Below are 13,620 nucleotides of genomic sequence, written 5' to 3' on the forward strand. Positions count from 1 at the left end.
CTTTTTTGTAGATCAGAGATTATAAATATTAATTTCTAACCTTCCAGTTTAATACACTGTTTTATAACATGGATTAATCGGACATAGCCTTTACATATGATTTCCATTTTAATTACGCTTTTCCATTCCTCATTAAAACCCTTTAATCTCCATCTAATCTCTCTCTATATGAAATCCGGTTGCAGTGAAACATATTTAGCAGATTTTTCCACTGAAACAGCTTTGTGATGATGAATCAAACGTGTTAAACACAAACTCTCCATCTTGTTTAGCCTCCTGTAAAGACAGAAAGGAGACGTCCTTATCGAGTTTAATGAAATTGACCAGTGCCACACTGAACCAAGCAGCCATTTTATCTCACTTTAACACATTTAAAGCAACATGAAGAGCTTATCTGGCAGCCTGCGCAGAAGAGGTGATAATTCTGCCTTGGCTGCTATTTAAAAGCATCATGGATGAACACAGAGAAGCCTTTTAGTTCCACTGCTTCACCGGTGAAGAGAGGAAAGGGTGCAGTGTGATAGATGGTTTTAATTTTGAGGTTGTGAGGTACTGATCTGCACCGCATTTCAGTTAAAACGAGCAATAAAACAGTTTAATAGAAAAAATATATATGTTCTTTGGTTGAACAGTCCCACCCTCAAACCTGATGTTTCTTGACTGATGCATTAATCAGCTGTGAGGTGTGGTCTAATGACTGCAGCGTGTTTATGGGCGGCTGGCCGTGGAGCCGTCTCTGCCCTCCCCTGACAACAGATCAACATCCACAAGAGGGCAGAACGCAATTCAATTACTGCCAAATGTCACCGCCACTCCCTGGAGAGCTGCAGGCAGGAGCAGCAGACTGATCCCACCTTAGAGACCAATGATTCCTGATGACAGCTGTTCAGGTGAAATCCTCAGAGAATTATAGTGTTTATTTATTTATTTATTTATTTGCTATTTCAACCTCTAAATTAAATTTTCAGCAAAACAAAATCACCTGGATGCATTTTAATGAAGCCTTTGTGAAATATACTAGTCTGTAATTAAATTATGTATTTAATAACAACTTGGCTGTAGATCACTTTGATTAGAAATATGAAATGGAAACAAAAAGTGGACATATAAAAGAAAAGGGAAAAAAGACAATCACCATTTTGTTAAAACAAAACTTAAAGCTGCATTTTGTAATATTTGGGTTAAAACAAAACTTTTTTATTAATCTATAGTCATTTTTTTCATGTCCTGATGATGTGATTGAATCTAGTACTTTTTTCTTCTGTCGTATGTAGCGGCATCAAATCCATTAATTTTGATGTTCATATATGAGGCGGTGTTCTCCTTCAGTTAGCCACTAGATAAGCTAAGATAGCAGCTGGAAATGTACATTTCAAGATAAATCCGTATTTTGCTGCTGCAGCAATGAGCACACATCTGTAGGTAACAGGCTGCTCACTTTGCTGGCTGCAGTTCCTCTAACAGCCACACAGTGCACTCTGCAGCACTCAGAAATATCTGCAGAGTAGCTTAAAAGAAAACAAGAATGGAAAAGCTCCAAAATAAATGTGGAATAATTTTCATTTTCCTTTTTCAACCCTCAGCTATGATTGGAATAATTAAATTGTGAATACAACAAGCTATATAGAATTACCTCTGGAGATATTAGGGTCAGGAGGTCAGCTTTTGTGGAGAACCTTAAACACCAAGTTCACCTGCTGTTTGAACATGTTTGCAGTGGTCTCTAGTATAAATGAACACCTTGTGAGATGATCTATGTGGGGAAAAAAAGCTATGGTGCTCCAGTTTCAGGAACTAGAGGTGAGCTGAAGACAACAGGATTTGGAGATGGATGGATGGGTAGGTGGGTGGATGGATAGATGGGTGGATGGATAGATGGATGGATGGATGGATGGATGGATGGATGGATGGATGGATGGGTAGGTGGGTGGATGGATAGATGGATGGATGGATGGATGGATGGATGGATGGGTAGGTGGGCAGATGGATGGATGGATGGGTAGGTGGGCAGATGGATGGATGGATGGATGGGTAGGTGGGCAGATGGATGGATGGATGGATGGATGAATGGATGGATGGACGGGTGGATGGATGGATGAATGGATGGATGGACGTACGAACCGACGGATGGATGGACGTACGAACGGACGGATGGATGGACGGACGGGTGGATGGATGGATGGATGGATGGATGGATGGATGGATAGGTGGGTCGGTGGGTCAGTGGATGGATGGATGGATGGATGGATGGACAGACAGACGGATGGATGGATGGATGGATGGATGGACGGATGGATGGATGGACGGATGGATGGACGGACGGGCGGATGGACGGGCGGATGGACGAATGGATGGACGGGTGGACAGTAGTCAAACAAGAAACCGGTACATCATGCTCTATAACTGGGAAAGAAGGAATAAATAAAAGCAGTTGCAGATTATTGAAGCAGCTCTTTTTTTCTCTCACTGTTTTCTGCCTCAACAGCAGCTAAAAGTACCTTCAGAAGCTAAAGAAGGACAACAAGCAGCAGCACAAATGTTGCATTTTATAAGCTGTTTTTCCAACTTCTTATATTAGGAAGACACTAAAATCATTCTAAAATGATGCAGGAAGGAAAGGCCTTAAAAAGCAGGTCGATGAGGCATTTTCAGGCTCAGGGATAATTAAACTATTTTCTGGTATTTCTGATTAATTTAATTGAAAGAAATGTTTTATATCCCTGACCATTTGAATCATGATATGACATACATGACTTTGTTTTTACATACCTGTACAAAAAGCTGCATCTGTTCTGCTGAAATCTCTGCAAGAAGGTGCATCTTTGATCAGCTTTAATCCTCTTGATCTGTGCCAGACGTCCATAAACACAAACCACAGCTGGCAGGAACAGATTAATGCAAATGAAACCAGGTGGTAGCAAAGAGATGATAGGAGAGCAATAAACAGCATATTTCAGTGATATGTATGTAAAAAAGGTCACTAAATGCCTTCCTAGATCAACAGTCACTGAGAATAGCTGCAGTTAGACTTTATGTAATAATCTAGAATTTTCAGCTGAGCAAATTTAATGTTAGTTCATGTAAAAGCTGGAAAAATGCAAACCAAAATGTGAAAGTAACCTTTATTTTTAGTCTTTTTATGGCTTTTGTTCTGATTTAGTGAGAGGTTAAGCATGCATAGGTCTGCTTGGTTCAGCACATGCTAGCTGATGCAAAAAACAGAAATGTAGCAGCTAACATGGAATTTAAATAAAATAAGAGAAAATAGGTCAAGCTCAATATTTAGTTCTTTCACCGGCAGGGAGAATGCATCTTTAAACACTGTAAAGTATCAGCAAACAGATTTGTCTGGAAAGGACATCAAGCAAAATAAAATTTGACAAAACACACCTGCTGTTTGCGGTTGACACAGATATCAACACTGGTAGAAATCTGGCTGACTGACTCATTGTTAGGGCTGGAGCTGTGAGACAGTAAACCAGTGCAATGTGCACATAATGGAAGAGGCAGGCTTCTTGTCACTGTTGCTTAGCAACCGTGGGAGCTACAGACCCAAATCCCCATGATGGTGAGCCGATGCTGAATTAGGTGATGTGGTGAGAATGAAGAAGGAAACATTTCTCTCACAAGCGTGCAGAAAAGGAAATGTGTTGATTTCTTATTTTTGGATTTGCTGAAGCTTGATCTTCCATTGTAACAAGGATGGATTTTACAGGCTCTTTTTTTTAACGACTGAGGATATCCGTCAAAGATGTAAAGCTACAGGAAAAACAGACATTTTGCTAAACTGCTTATAAAACTTGTTGATTTTTTAAATTTAGATAATAGTAAATGTAATACATTTAACCCCATTTTCTTCTAATCAAAAGTAGATATTTAGATTTCTAAAGTAATATAGTTAAAATAATAAATATATATCAAAAACATCAATAAGTATACACGAGCCTGCATGGTGAAAACGTGTCTGCAGTTCTCTAAAGGAACTGCAGTGGTGCTGCTGCTGCATAAATGCAGTCTCTGCTGTGATTTGCATTTCTGCTGCAGTGAGAATGAGAACTTGTGCAGCAGATGAGCAGCAGGGATGGAAATGCTGAGGATTTTGTGTTTTTTTGCATGCAAGTTACTCTAAAGGATCCAATATCCGTTCAGTGAGAGCCCAGAGGTTTTGTAGCAAGAGAGACACAATGGTGAGGAAATGGAGAAAATAGTGGATGAGTGAGTCACCTGAGGATTAGATCTACTGAGGTTGCCTCGAGACAGTAAATCAGTGACTAATACGAGCTTCTGCCTGCAACTGCTTAATGATATTATTATAACTGGTGTCCATCCAAGTCTGTTACTGTGATGTTACTTTTTGTTAGTTGTGATCTTGAAGACTTCTTTTTATTTTGTTTTGCAGAAACACACATTTGCAAACATTGCTGATCACTTAGTGTACACAGCTGTGCAAGCTTCTCTTCAATGATGCTAGATGCACAGCCACGTGACCTGCCACAGTCTCCGCATAAGGATGAAAAATGAACACTTGTTGGTCTGTGAGAAAAAGAAACTGCAATTCCGCAAACTGGCAGAAATCTTTGCAGCTTCGTAACAACTCGGAGCTCACAGAGCGCTGGTTGGAAAGTGATTCCATATTACAGAAAAGACTCAAGTCAGAGCTTTTGTGGATGACAGATGAGCTCTTTGTCTTATTGCAGTTGAAACAAATTCAACCACGTCTTGTGAAAATACTTCTAAAGCAGGAGGCTATGTATTTCTTTCATCTTTATTTGTGCACTTGTTTATTTCTTAATTATTTTTTTTTACCTTTTTCATTTTATTTTTTAAACTAGATGTTCGTAATTCTTGTGTCAAGCTTACAGGGGAGGTTCTAGACAAAAATGGGGTGGGGGTCTAGCCGCTGGTGTTAAAGGCCTGTTTGTAAGAAAACATTACAAACATATCTTTATGTATTTCAAATTTTAGGGCATCGTGACAGTACAATAACAGTTTTTTAGGAACAGATGTTTTATATAGAATTTTTTTTCAAAAGTTTTAAAATATAACTACTTTGCAAAACATACATTATTATTCATCTCAGCGACAACATGAAAATATTTGTCTGAGCATTCATTTTCAACCTCCGATAAAATCTTTCTAACTCATTAACTCAAACTCAAAGGCCTAACAGTCATCACAGACTGCTGAAATTCATCTCCGCATTTGACCCATCCCCGTGGGGAGCGGTGAGCTGCAGCAGTGGCTGTGCTCAGGAACCATTTGGTGGTTCAACCCCCCCCCCCCCCCCCCCCTCCCCCCATCCATCACCTTAAAGCTGAGTGTCAAGCAGGGAGGCATTGGGTCCCATTTTGAAAGTCTTTGGAATGACCCGACTGGGATTTCAACCCCGATCTCCCAGTCCTAGGGCGGACACTCTACCACTAGGCCACTGAGAAGGTAATCATTAAGATAAATTATTAAAAAATGCCAACTTTATTAAGGGTTAGTACGTGTCCTCAGCAGGGGGGCACATGGGAGGGGTCATGTTTTCTGTCAGGAAGGCACCAGCCCCCCTCTAAGCACCACCTCTGCATACTTGTGGGGGGGGGGGGGGGGGGGGAAGCAAAACTCAACATTTTGTTATAATAGTTTGAAGCAAAATCACAACAAAGTATCTGGAAGAGGTTAAAGGTTTAAGCAAGTAAAACGTTCAAATGTCTAAAGAGCAAGTGTGTTTAATAAGGAAAGGTGAAACAAAAGGAACAGAATCTGCTTAACAGTTAAATGATGATCACAAAGAAGTCATAATCTTCGTCCCTTTGGTTTTGTTTAGTATTTTCTCCTCAGCTCAGTCTGTGTGCGCCCGTTTCCCATCAGCTCACCTGTCCCTGTCTTGTAATCACATCTCAGTATATCCGTGTTTCATTCACTGGTGGGAATTGTGTTGTCCCTGGGTTCGTTCTTTGGATTAAAATTAAAGTTCGCCTGCCTGCCTCTGAAATCTTCACCTGCATTTGGGTTGAACAACAACTCCTTTCATGCCAAAAAATCCTACATTGAAAACACTAAATACATGCAAGAAATATCACATTTTGAGTTAAGATTTCATCCAACGTTGCTCAGCTTTAACCTCGTGGAACCCAAACTTGAATTTGGTGTGATAAAAAACAAACATATCCAGCTATTACAGATTAGTCAGCTCTAGTTAATGGAAACAAAATTAGAAAAAAATTAAATTATGTAAAAATACAATTAAATACAAATGTCAAATTAATTAAAAAAACAAAGACAGCTAAATATTTTTAACTACAAAAACAATGTCACATTTCTATAAACACGGTTATAACAAGAAGGTCTAAGTAGAAGAGAATAAAACATATAAAATAGAATGAGGCTAACTTTAAAGATTTTTTTTTTTGCAAATTTAAATCCAAACATGTCAGAGGAGGAGAGAAAATCTGAGCAATTTCGTTTTGACTATTTAATTGTGCGTATCAGTGGATCAATATAAACAGATGTGCTTTAGCTAATCCAAGTATCTTCATTTTCAAAAAATATTCAACTGATTCGTCAAACTACAGATACACGGGGGGGGGGGGATGTTCACCACACCGCCAATTTAAACATATTTTTATTTTAAATGTAATAATTTATTGCGATAAAAATAACACGTATTACTTTTTCAGTACAAAAATATTTTATAGAGACATTTTTATACATATGTTGTGAGTTGAGAGTAGTTTGTTCTGCACACACCTCCCTTTCTGGCGTCAGGTGGTACGGTCCTACAGACGACGCGGTACCGTATCCCTCCCCTCAGTTTGGGGGAAGTCCTTACCCACTCCCCGGGAATCGAACGCGTCTAACGGTTATCCTGCCCCGTGTCACCGGGAGCCTGGAGCAGCTATGAAGCGCTAAGTTAACCATGGCTCTGGCACCGCTAACAGTTGACGGTTGGCTCCGTCTCTCCTTCATGGATCAGTAAAAGTAGAATCGCACAAGTCCAGTCCGCATGAGAGAGGCTCCTTCGCTGAATCTCAGCCGTTATTTTAAAATCCTTTGACGGCTGAGAAGCCGCATTCGCGCAGGGAGCCGCTAAAGGTTCAAGCCGCGGCCGCTTGACAGGTGCCGTCCCACGGCTCTGCTCGGAGAGATGCTGCCCGTCCAGAGGACCATGTCCGATCTTCGTAGCCGATCGGAAGGTACGTAGAAACATCATCGCTCAATGCTATGGGTTTGAGAAGCTCTGTGAGAGAAGCAGGTCAACCATTTGTACGAACATTCCCAAGTAACTGAACGAACGAAGGCCGGACCGGTACCGTCCCGGTTAGGGAGCAGCTCTCCAGTGAGGAAGTGCAAAAACTTGACAGCCACCGCTGAGATTAACCTCTCAAACCTGCGTCGTGCCTGCGTCGTGACTTGAAAAGTTTCTCCCACGAATCTCCAGGAACTAACACAACAATCAGACTGAAGGGGATATGTTAGGCAACAGATTAGAAATCAGCTACATGAGACATCAGCAAATAAACAATGTTGCGGATGAAACCCCTCCTGACTGGGACAACCACATCCTGTCTCTCATGTCCCCTAACACCGTTATCAGAGATTAGCCAGAAATCTGTAGGTGTCCATCTGATCAAGACATAGTGAGACTAACAAACCAGGTCCTGTTTCACTGCACCATTAACTCCAGTTTGATTTGGAATTTTTTGAAGGATTTGTTTACATTTGGATATTAAATTGTGTTTCATTTATTTATCTAAATGTGGCTGCAGGTGAAAAATGAGTTTTATCTGCAGGGTGTCAGGGTTGCCCCTTAGAGATAGTGTGAGCAGCTTGGTCATCCGGGAGGGGCTCACAGTAGATCCGCTACTCTTGCTCATTGAAGGAGCCAGTTGGTGGCTCGAGTATCTAGTTAGGATGCCTTCTGAATGCCTCCTTAGCAAGGGGTTTCTGGCACGTCCAACCTGGAGGAGACCTAAAGGAAGACCCAGCACACACCGGAGGAGCTGTGCTTCTCTGCTTTCCTGGGAACACCTTAGGATTCCCATGGAGTAGCTGGCCCAAGTGGCTGAGTAGAGGGAATTCTGGCACACTGCTTAGGCTGCTGCCCCTGTGACCTGACCCTGGATAAGTGGTGTAAATTGTATGGATGAATGGCTGCAGGTGCAGACACTGTTAGAGGTTCTTTAAACTCTCATATCAATGTTCTGTGGCAGAGCATGACCTCTGACCTAACAGAAAGAGCAGAATATGCCATCAGCAGTCAATAGCATAAGCTTTGATTTATGATGCCTGCTACAGTTTCTGTTTCTCTTCACGGTGGCTGTAAAGTGCTGTGAAGGTTTGATTTTTTCACATGGCTCAGGTTTGATTTATAAACTGGCGAATTCTCACTCTCCCTTATGGCTCTTGAGTATATTTGGCCACTAAAGCACATCTTAGGGTGAATTTTAATGAACATCTCCTTATTTGTGTGTTTCTTTTTCAAGTTGTTGCAGAACTCAAACTCTTGTGGTTTAATGGAAAATTAATTTTGCGGATCACTTATTACTGATTAATCATTGGTGTTATTGTTTACATTTTGTACTGCATTATTTCCCAATACCCCTCAGTGTTTCCCTTACATAGGCGTAGCCGTGGCGGCCCGCCACGGCTGAAATTCCAGCGCCACGCCTACAAGATCCCGAGTTTTATAGATTTTTTTTTGCGCCATTTCCCGAAGAAGCAGCAGGGTCTACTCTGTTGTTGCTTGTGATCACAGCCGGCAGGCAGCAAGGAGGAGGAGGCAGGGCAGGGTGGTTAAAGCTAGGGATGAGCCGGATACTCATTTCAGACTAGTATCCGGTACGGATAAAGCATTTTTGACGAATACGAGCATGAAACGAGTAAAACTCGTAAATATCTGTAATCATGCTGAAGGAAAATCCTCATTGGGTAACTGACTGTCTTCACGCTCTGTGATTGGCCAATCACATAGAGCTCCCGCCCCTCCCTACACACAAAACTGTAGCCGGGAGCTCAGTCCGTCCGACACACACACACACACACACACACACACACACACACACACACACACACACACACACACACACACACACACACACACACACACACACACACACACACACACACAGTAACAGATCTCTCTGTGCTTGCGTCACTGTTGCTGACGTTTCTTCAGTACTCCCTAGGTTTTCTTCAGCTCGCCTCTTTTTCGGTTGGATATTTAAAGTAATTTTTTCGTAACTTACATGGTGAATTTGACAAGACAGTGCTGAAAACGGCTCGTGCATGCGTCGTTCCCTGCCTCCGCTCCGGCTTTTTTTTTATTAGTATTTTAACTCTCTCCCTCTCTCGCACACACACACCTCAATCAACATTGCTTTGTTTAACTGTGTGTGGGAAAAATGCCAACAACATTAGGAAAAATCAGTTTAATCAAATTAAAATAAAATGGTTCTAGTATTTCATATTTCCTAGTTCCTACTGCATGAGTTCAGATGTATTAATTCATGCACTTAAATATTAATGTTCTGATTTTATTGAAACACTTGTTCTGTAATAGTTCCTTTACTATTGTGATCAAAAATATTTAATCTCAATTCTGAGGCTGCTCTGTAAATAGTTTTCAAATAAACAATACACATATCAACCTGATCAATCCATATCAATTTCAGATTTAAAATAATGTATTGATGTAAGCCACACCCACTAATTTCCAAATAATAAATACGAGATGCATTCATCTGTGTATCTCCTTTGATCCGCATTAGTGATATTTTCATCACAACAATGAAGCAATGAAACAGATTCCTGAGTTTATGTTAGTAATTTTATTTATTAGCTGCATCTGACCTGTTCTATTTTTCTCTGAAATGAGATCAAATCAGTGCTTCTATGGGTTGTCTCCTCTCTGCACTAGAAAATGTACTTTATTATAATGTTCACTGTAATGCATCTTGATGTTCTTAACAAATAAATTAATTCAAAGATATTGGTCAATAATGCCAAATATGTAAATTTGTGTTTCAGTCATTTTTATACTGGCTCAAAAATACTTCATTAAGGCCCTGTCCACACGTAGCCGGGGATCTGCCAAAACATAGATATTTTTCTACGTTTTGGCCTGTCATCCACACGAAAACGGAGTTTTTTCACACGAAAACGTATCTTTTTAAAAACTCCGGCCAAAGTGAAGATCTGCGTTTTCTCTGTTTTGGGTGTCTGCCTGTGGATGGACCAGAGAAGTGTTAGATCTGCCAGGAACAAATACTTTGCATGCATAATCTCTCAGCATCAGGGTGATCAGCATAAACTGTATAGCACTGTCAACTCCATCTTGTCAATAACTGAACCTGGTAGTGTGGATCCCTCTGTGTCGTTGTGTGCTGAGCTCCAGACCTTCTTTCTAAACAAAGTCCGGGACATTAGGGATAGTCTTGTGCAACCAGGATCTGGCTGTCCTGATGTACCACCAGCACCTCCCTCATTCTGTGATTTCACTTCCATATCTCTTAGTGAATTGTCAGATCTGATTGGAAATATGAAATCAGCAGGTTCTCCCGAGGACCCTCTCCCCCCGAAGATGGTGGGTGAGATCATCCCTATTTTGGGCCCCACAATTCGAGACATTTTTAACTCTAGCTTGGCTTCTGGGGTGTTTCCTACTTCTTTTAAAAAGGCGGTTGTGCAACCAATTTTAAAAAAACCTGGTTTAGACGGCTCAAACCTTGCAAACTTTCGGCCAATCTCCAAATTACCGTTTTTGTCTAAGGTCCTTGAAAAGATTGTCTATTCACAGATTACAGCACACATGAATAGCTTTTCTCTGGATGACGTGTTCCAGTCTGGGTTTAGGCCACTTCACAGTACCGAATCAGCCCTTCTTCGCGTGACCAATGACATCCTGGTGGCTTCTGACTCTGGGTCGCCTGTTTTGCTCCTACTATTAGATCTTTCTGCAGCATTTGATTCCGTTGACCACGATATTTTGCTGGGTAGACTTGAGTCATGGGTGGGGCTAAGGGGTACCTCACTTCAGTGGTTCTGCTCATATCTGTCAAACAGAGTTTTCAAGGTCCAGTTGGGTAATTGTTCCTCTGCATTCCTCCCGCTTTCATGGGGAGTCCCACAGGGATCTGTGCTTGGGCCTCTCCTGTTTTCAATTTACATCCTTCCCCTGGGTTTCATCCTGAGGAAATATGGCCTGGGCTATCATATTTATGCAGATGATTGCCAGATCTACCTGGCTTTGAAAAAACCAGACTCCATCTCTCTTCTGGACCAATGTTTAGCTGAAGTGAGGGTTTGGCTTGCCAACAATTTCCTTAAGCTAAATGATTCTAAGTCTGAGGCACTCCTGATGACCCCTAACCAAACAACTCAAATATCTTCTGATTTGGCCACTCTCCCTTTTGACCTCAAGCAGTGTGTTACCAACCTTGGGGTGAAATTTGATACACAGTTTTCCATGGGCCCTCAGATTAATGCAGTGGTCAGATCGTGTTTTTATCAGCTGCGCAGACTAGTCCGCTGAAAACCGATCCTGAAACGAGCACACCTGGAATCCGTAATCCATGCTTTTATCATCTCTCGACTGGATTATGCAAATTCCATTTTAATTGGTTTACCTACCTCCGCTCTTAACAGGCTTCAGGTCGTACAAAACGCGGCAGCCAGGTTGTTAACAAACACTCCTAGGAGAGAACATATCACACCTGTACTGGCGCAGCTCCACTGGCTACCCGTAAACTTCAGGGTCAAGTTTAAAATCCTGATTTTTGTTTTTAAGGCCCTGAACGGTCTGGCACCGGATTACCTGTCGGATCTTGTCACTTGATATGTGCCAAACCGGGCATTGAGGTCTGCTGATTGCCTGCTGCTTCGTGTTCCATTAATGAAATACAAAACGCGGGGGCAGCGTGCTTTTGTCTATGCTGCTCCGACACTATGGAATGCACTTCCTCTTTCGGTGAGGCTGGCACCATCCCTCCTCCGGTTCAAATCGCTGCTGAAGGCTCACTTTTACGACCAGGCATTTTTAAATCCCTGACTTTTATTATTTTATTATGTATCTTTTTATTGACTGTAATTATCTGCCTTGTTGTGCATTTTATTGTTGACCGTGTATTGTTTTATATTGTGTTTTTACTTTTTATTCTGTACAGCACTTTGGTTGGCTGCCATGCCGTTTTTGAATGTGCTTTATAAATAAAGATGTATGGTATGGTAAAACCGGAGTTTTAAGGTCCGCAACGTCACTTTCCACGACAAAAAATGCTGACATCACGTGTGCGACCTGTGTTTACATTAGCCGGCATCATGGAAGCCCTCAGAGCTGCGCTCTGTCACTACCCGATCCATCAATTGTCCAAGCGCTTTCTGCTTGTTTGTTTTTGCAAGTGGAATTACTGCTCCTTGCGGAAGACCACAGACGAAGGACGAGGTTAAGAACGGGGGAAGTACTGCCGCCTACAGGTCTGGCATGTCCTTAACAACGTATTTATCCGGGTACGTGTGGACAGAGTTTGTTTTTAAAACGCGGTGGTGTGGATGCAAGTTTTTGGAGGGGCGGATATTCGTTTTTAAAAAACCCTGGCTACGTGTGGACTAGGCCTAGGTCTACTAAGCAGGGGTGTAGAACATTTTTAATAGGGCCAGCCCAGTAATGATCTTGGACCAAAATAGAGGGGGCAGAAAGTCAAATAAAGGGGGGCAGAAGGAGATGTTTTTCCAGACGCCAAGAAATATTTAATGCCACCCCCCCCACCCCTGCAAAGTGTGTCACTGAGAGTTTAAAACAAAAATTATTCTTGTGCAAATATTGGTGTATTCACCTTTAATACTAGTTATTAAAATGCAGCAGTTGCTGGATTGGTGCAGTTCAAAGTGGAGTGCATCAAATAAAACAATATTAACATAAAGGTGAGACGTGTCATACCTCCCCCACCACCCCCCACACACAGCTGGAAACATTTCTAGGGGGAAACACTGCCCCTTATTTGTAAGTGATAAATGTGTTTTATCTAACAGTAACCGTAAATGGTGGCTACAGTGGCCTTAACATATATTTCAGTTTTGTTTTCAGTTTAATAGTTGCCAGCATGCTTGTCTGAATATTGCTAACTGTGATGTATTAAGCATTTAATAGATTGATTTATTCTTTCTGGTCTGCCACTAACCTGATTTATAAGATAGATTGTTACATTTACTTGCATCAGCTTTTCAAAAAAAGTTGTGTGCAAATGCATTTTTTAAATAAGAATAATCAAGTACTTATTTAAAACTTCTCTTCAGCACAATATATAGCCTAATGATCAGGTTCTAAACAATCCAAAAAAAAAAAAAACCCCAGAAAACAGACTGCAGTTTCTGAATTATTAGAGGGCACTTCTACAGTCAATCCTAATCTTTGTGTTATTGCCACAGATGAAAAAGTTTGAACCTCCCTACAGACTGAAGTTCGTCTTTATGGGTGTTCACTGCAGCTGAATTTAGTGTGATGTAGGGATGCACCGATGTGTAAATATACGCCGATATTGATATCCAATATTAAAGTTGCTGTTATTTCTGATAACAGATATACCAATATTACATTAATATAAGAAGGGATGTAAGAAAACAACTATATGTCCAGTG

General features: G+C 41.2%; 1 protein-coding gene across 5 annotated transcripts in view; it reads left to right on the top strand.

Annotated features, from left to right (window-relative positions):
* The first annotated feature begins 767 nt into the window (after positions 1-767).
* Positions 768-13,620, top strand: part of atp8a1 (ATPase phospholipid transporting 8A1) — a 146,386-nt gene continuing 133,533 nt past the window's right edge. For 4 of the 5 annotated variants that reach the window (XM_015949802.3, XM_015949820.3, XM_015949794.3 and 1 more), the window contains exon 1: positions 6,965-7,181. In XM_015949802.3, coding sequence (XP_015805288.1) covers positions 7,133-7,181 — 49 coding nt within the window. In that variant the 5' untranslated portion in view covers positions 6,965-7,132. Of the gene's footprint in view, positions 891-6,964; positions 7,182-13,620 lie in introns of those variants that run through there. The other variant, XM_054739252.2, reaches the window with a different exon arrangement.

The sequence above is a fragment of the Nothobranchius furzeri genome, chromosome 1 (genome assembly GCF_043380555.1).
Source record: "Nothobranchius furzeri strain GRZ-AD chromosome 1, NfurGRZ-RIMD1, whole genome shotgun sequence".
Lineage (NCBI taxonomy): Eukaryota > Metazoa > Chordata > Actinopteri > Cyprinodontiformes > Nothobranchiidae > Nothobranchius > Nothobranchius furzeri.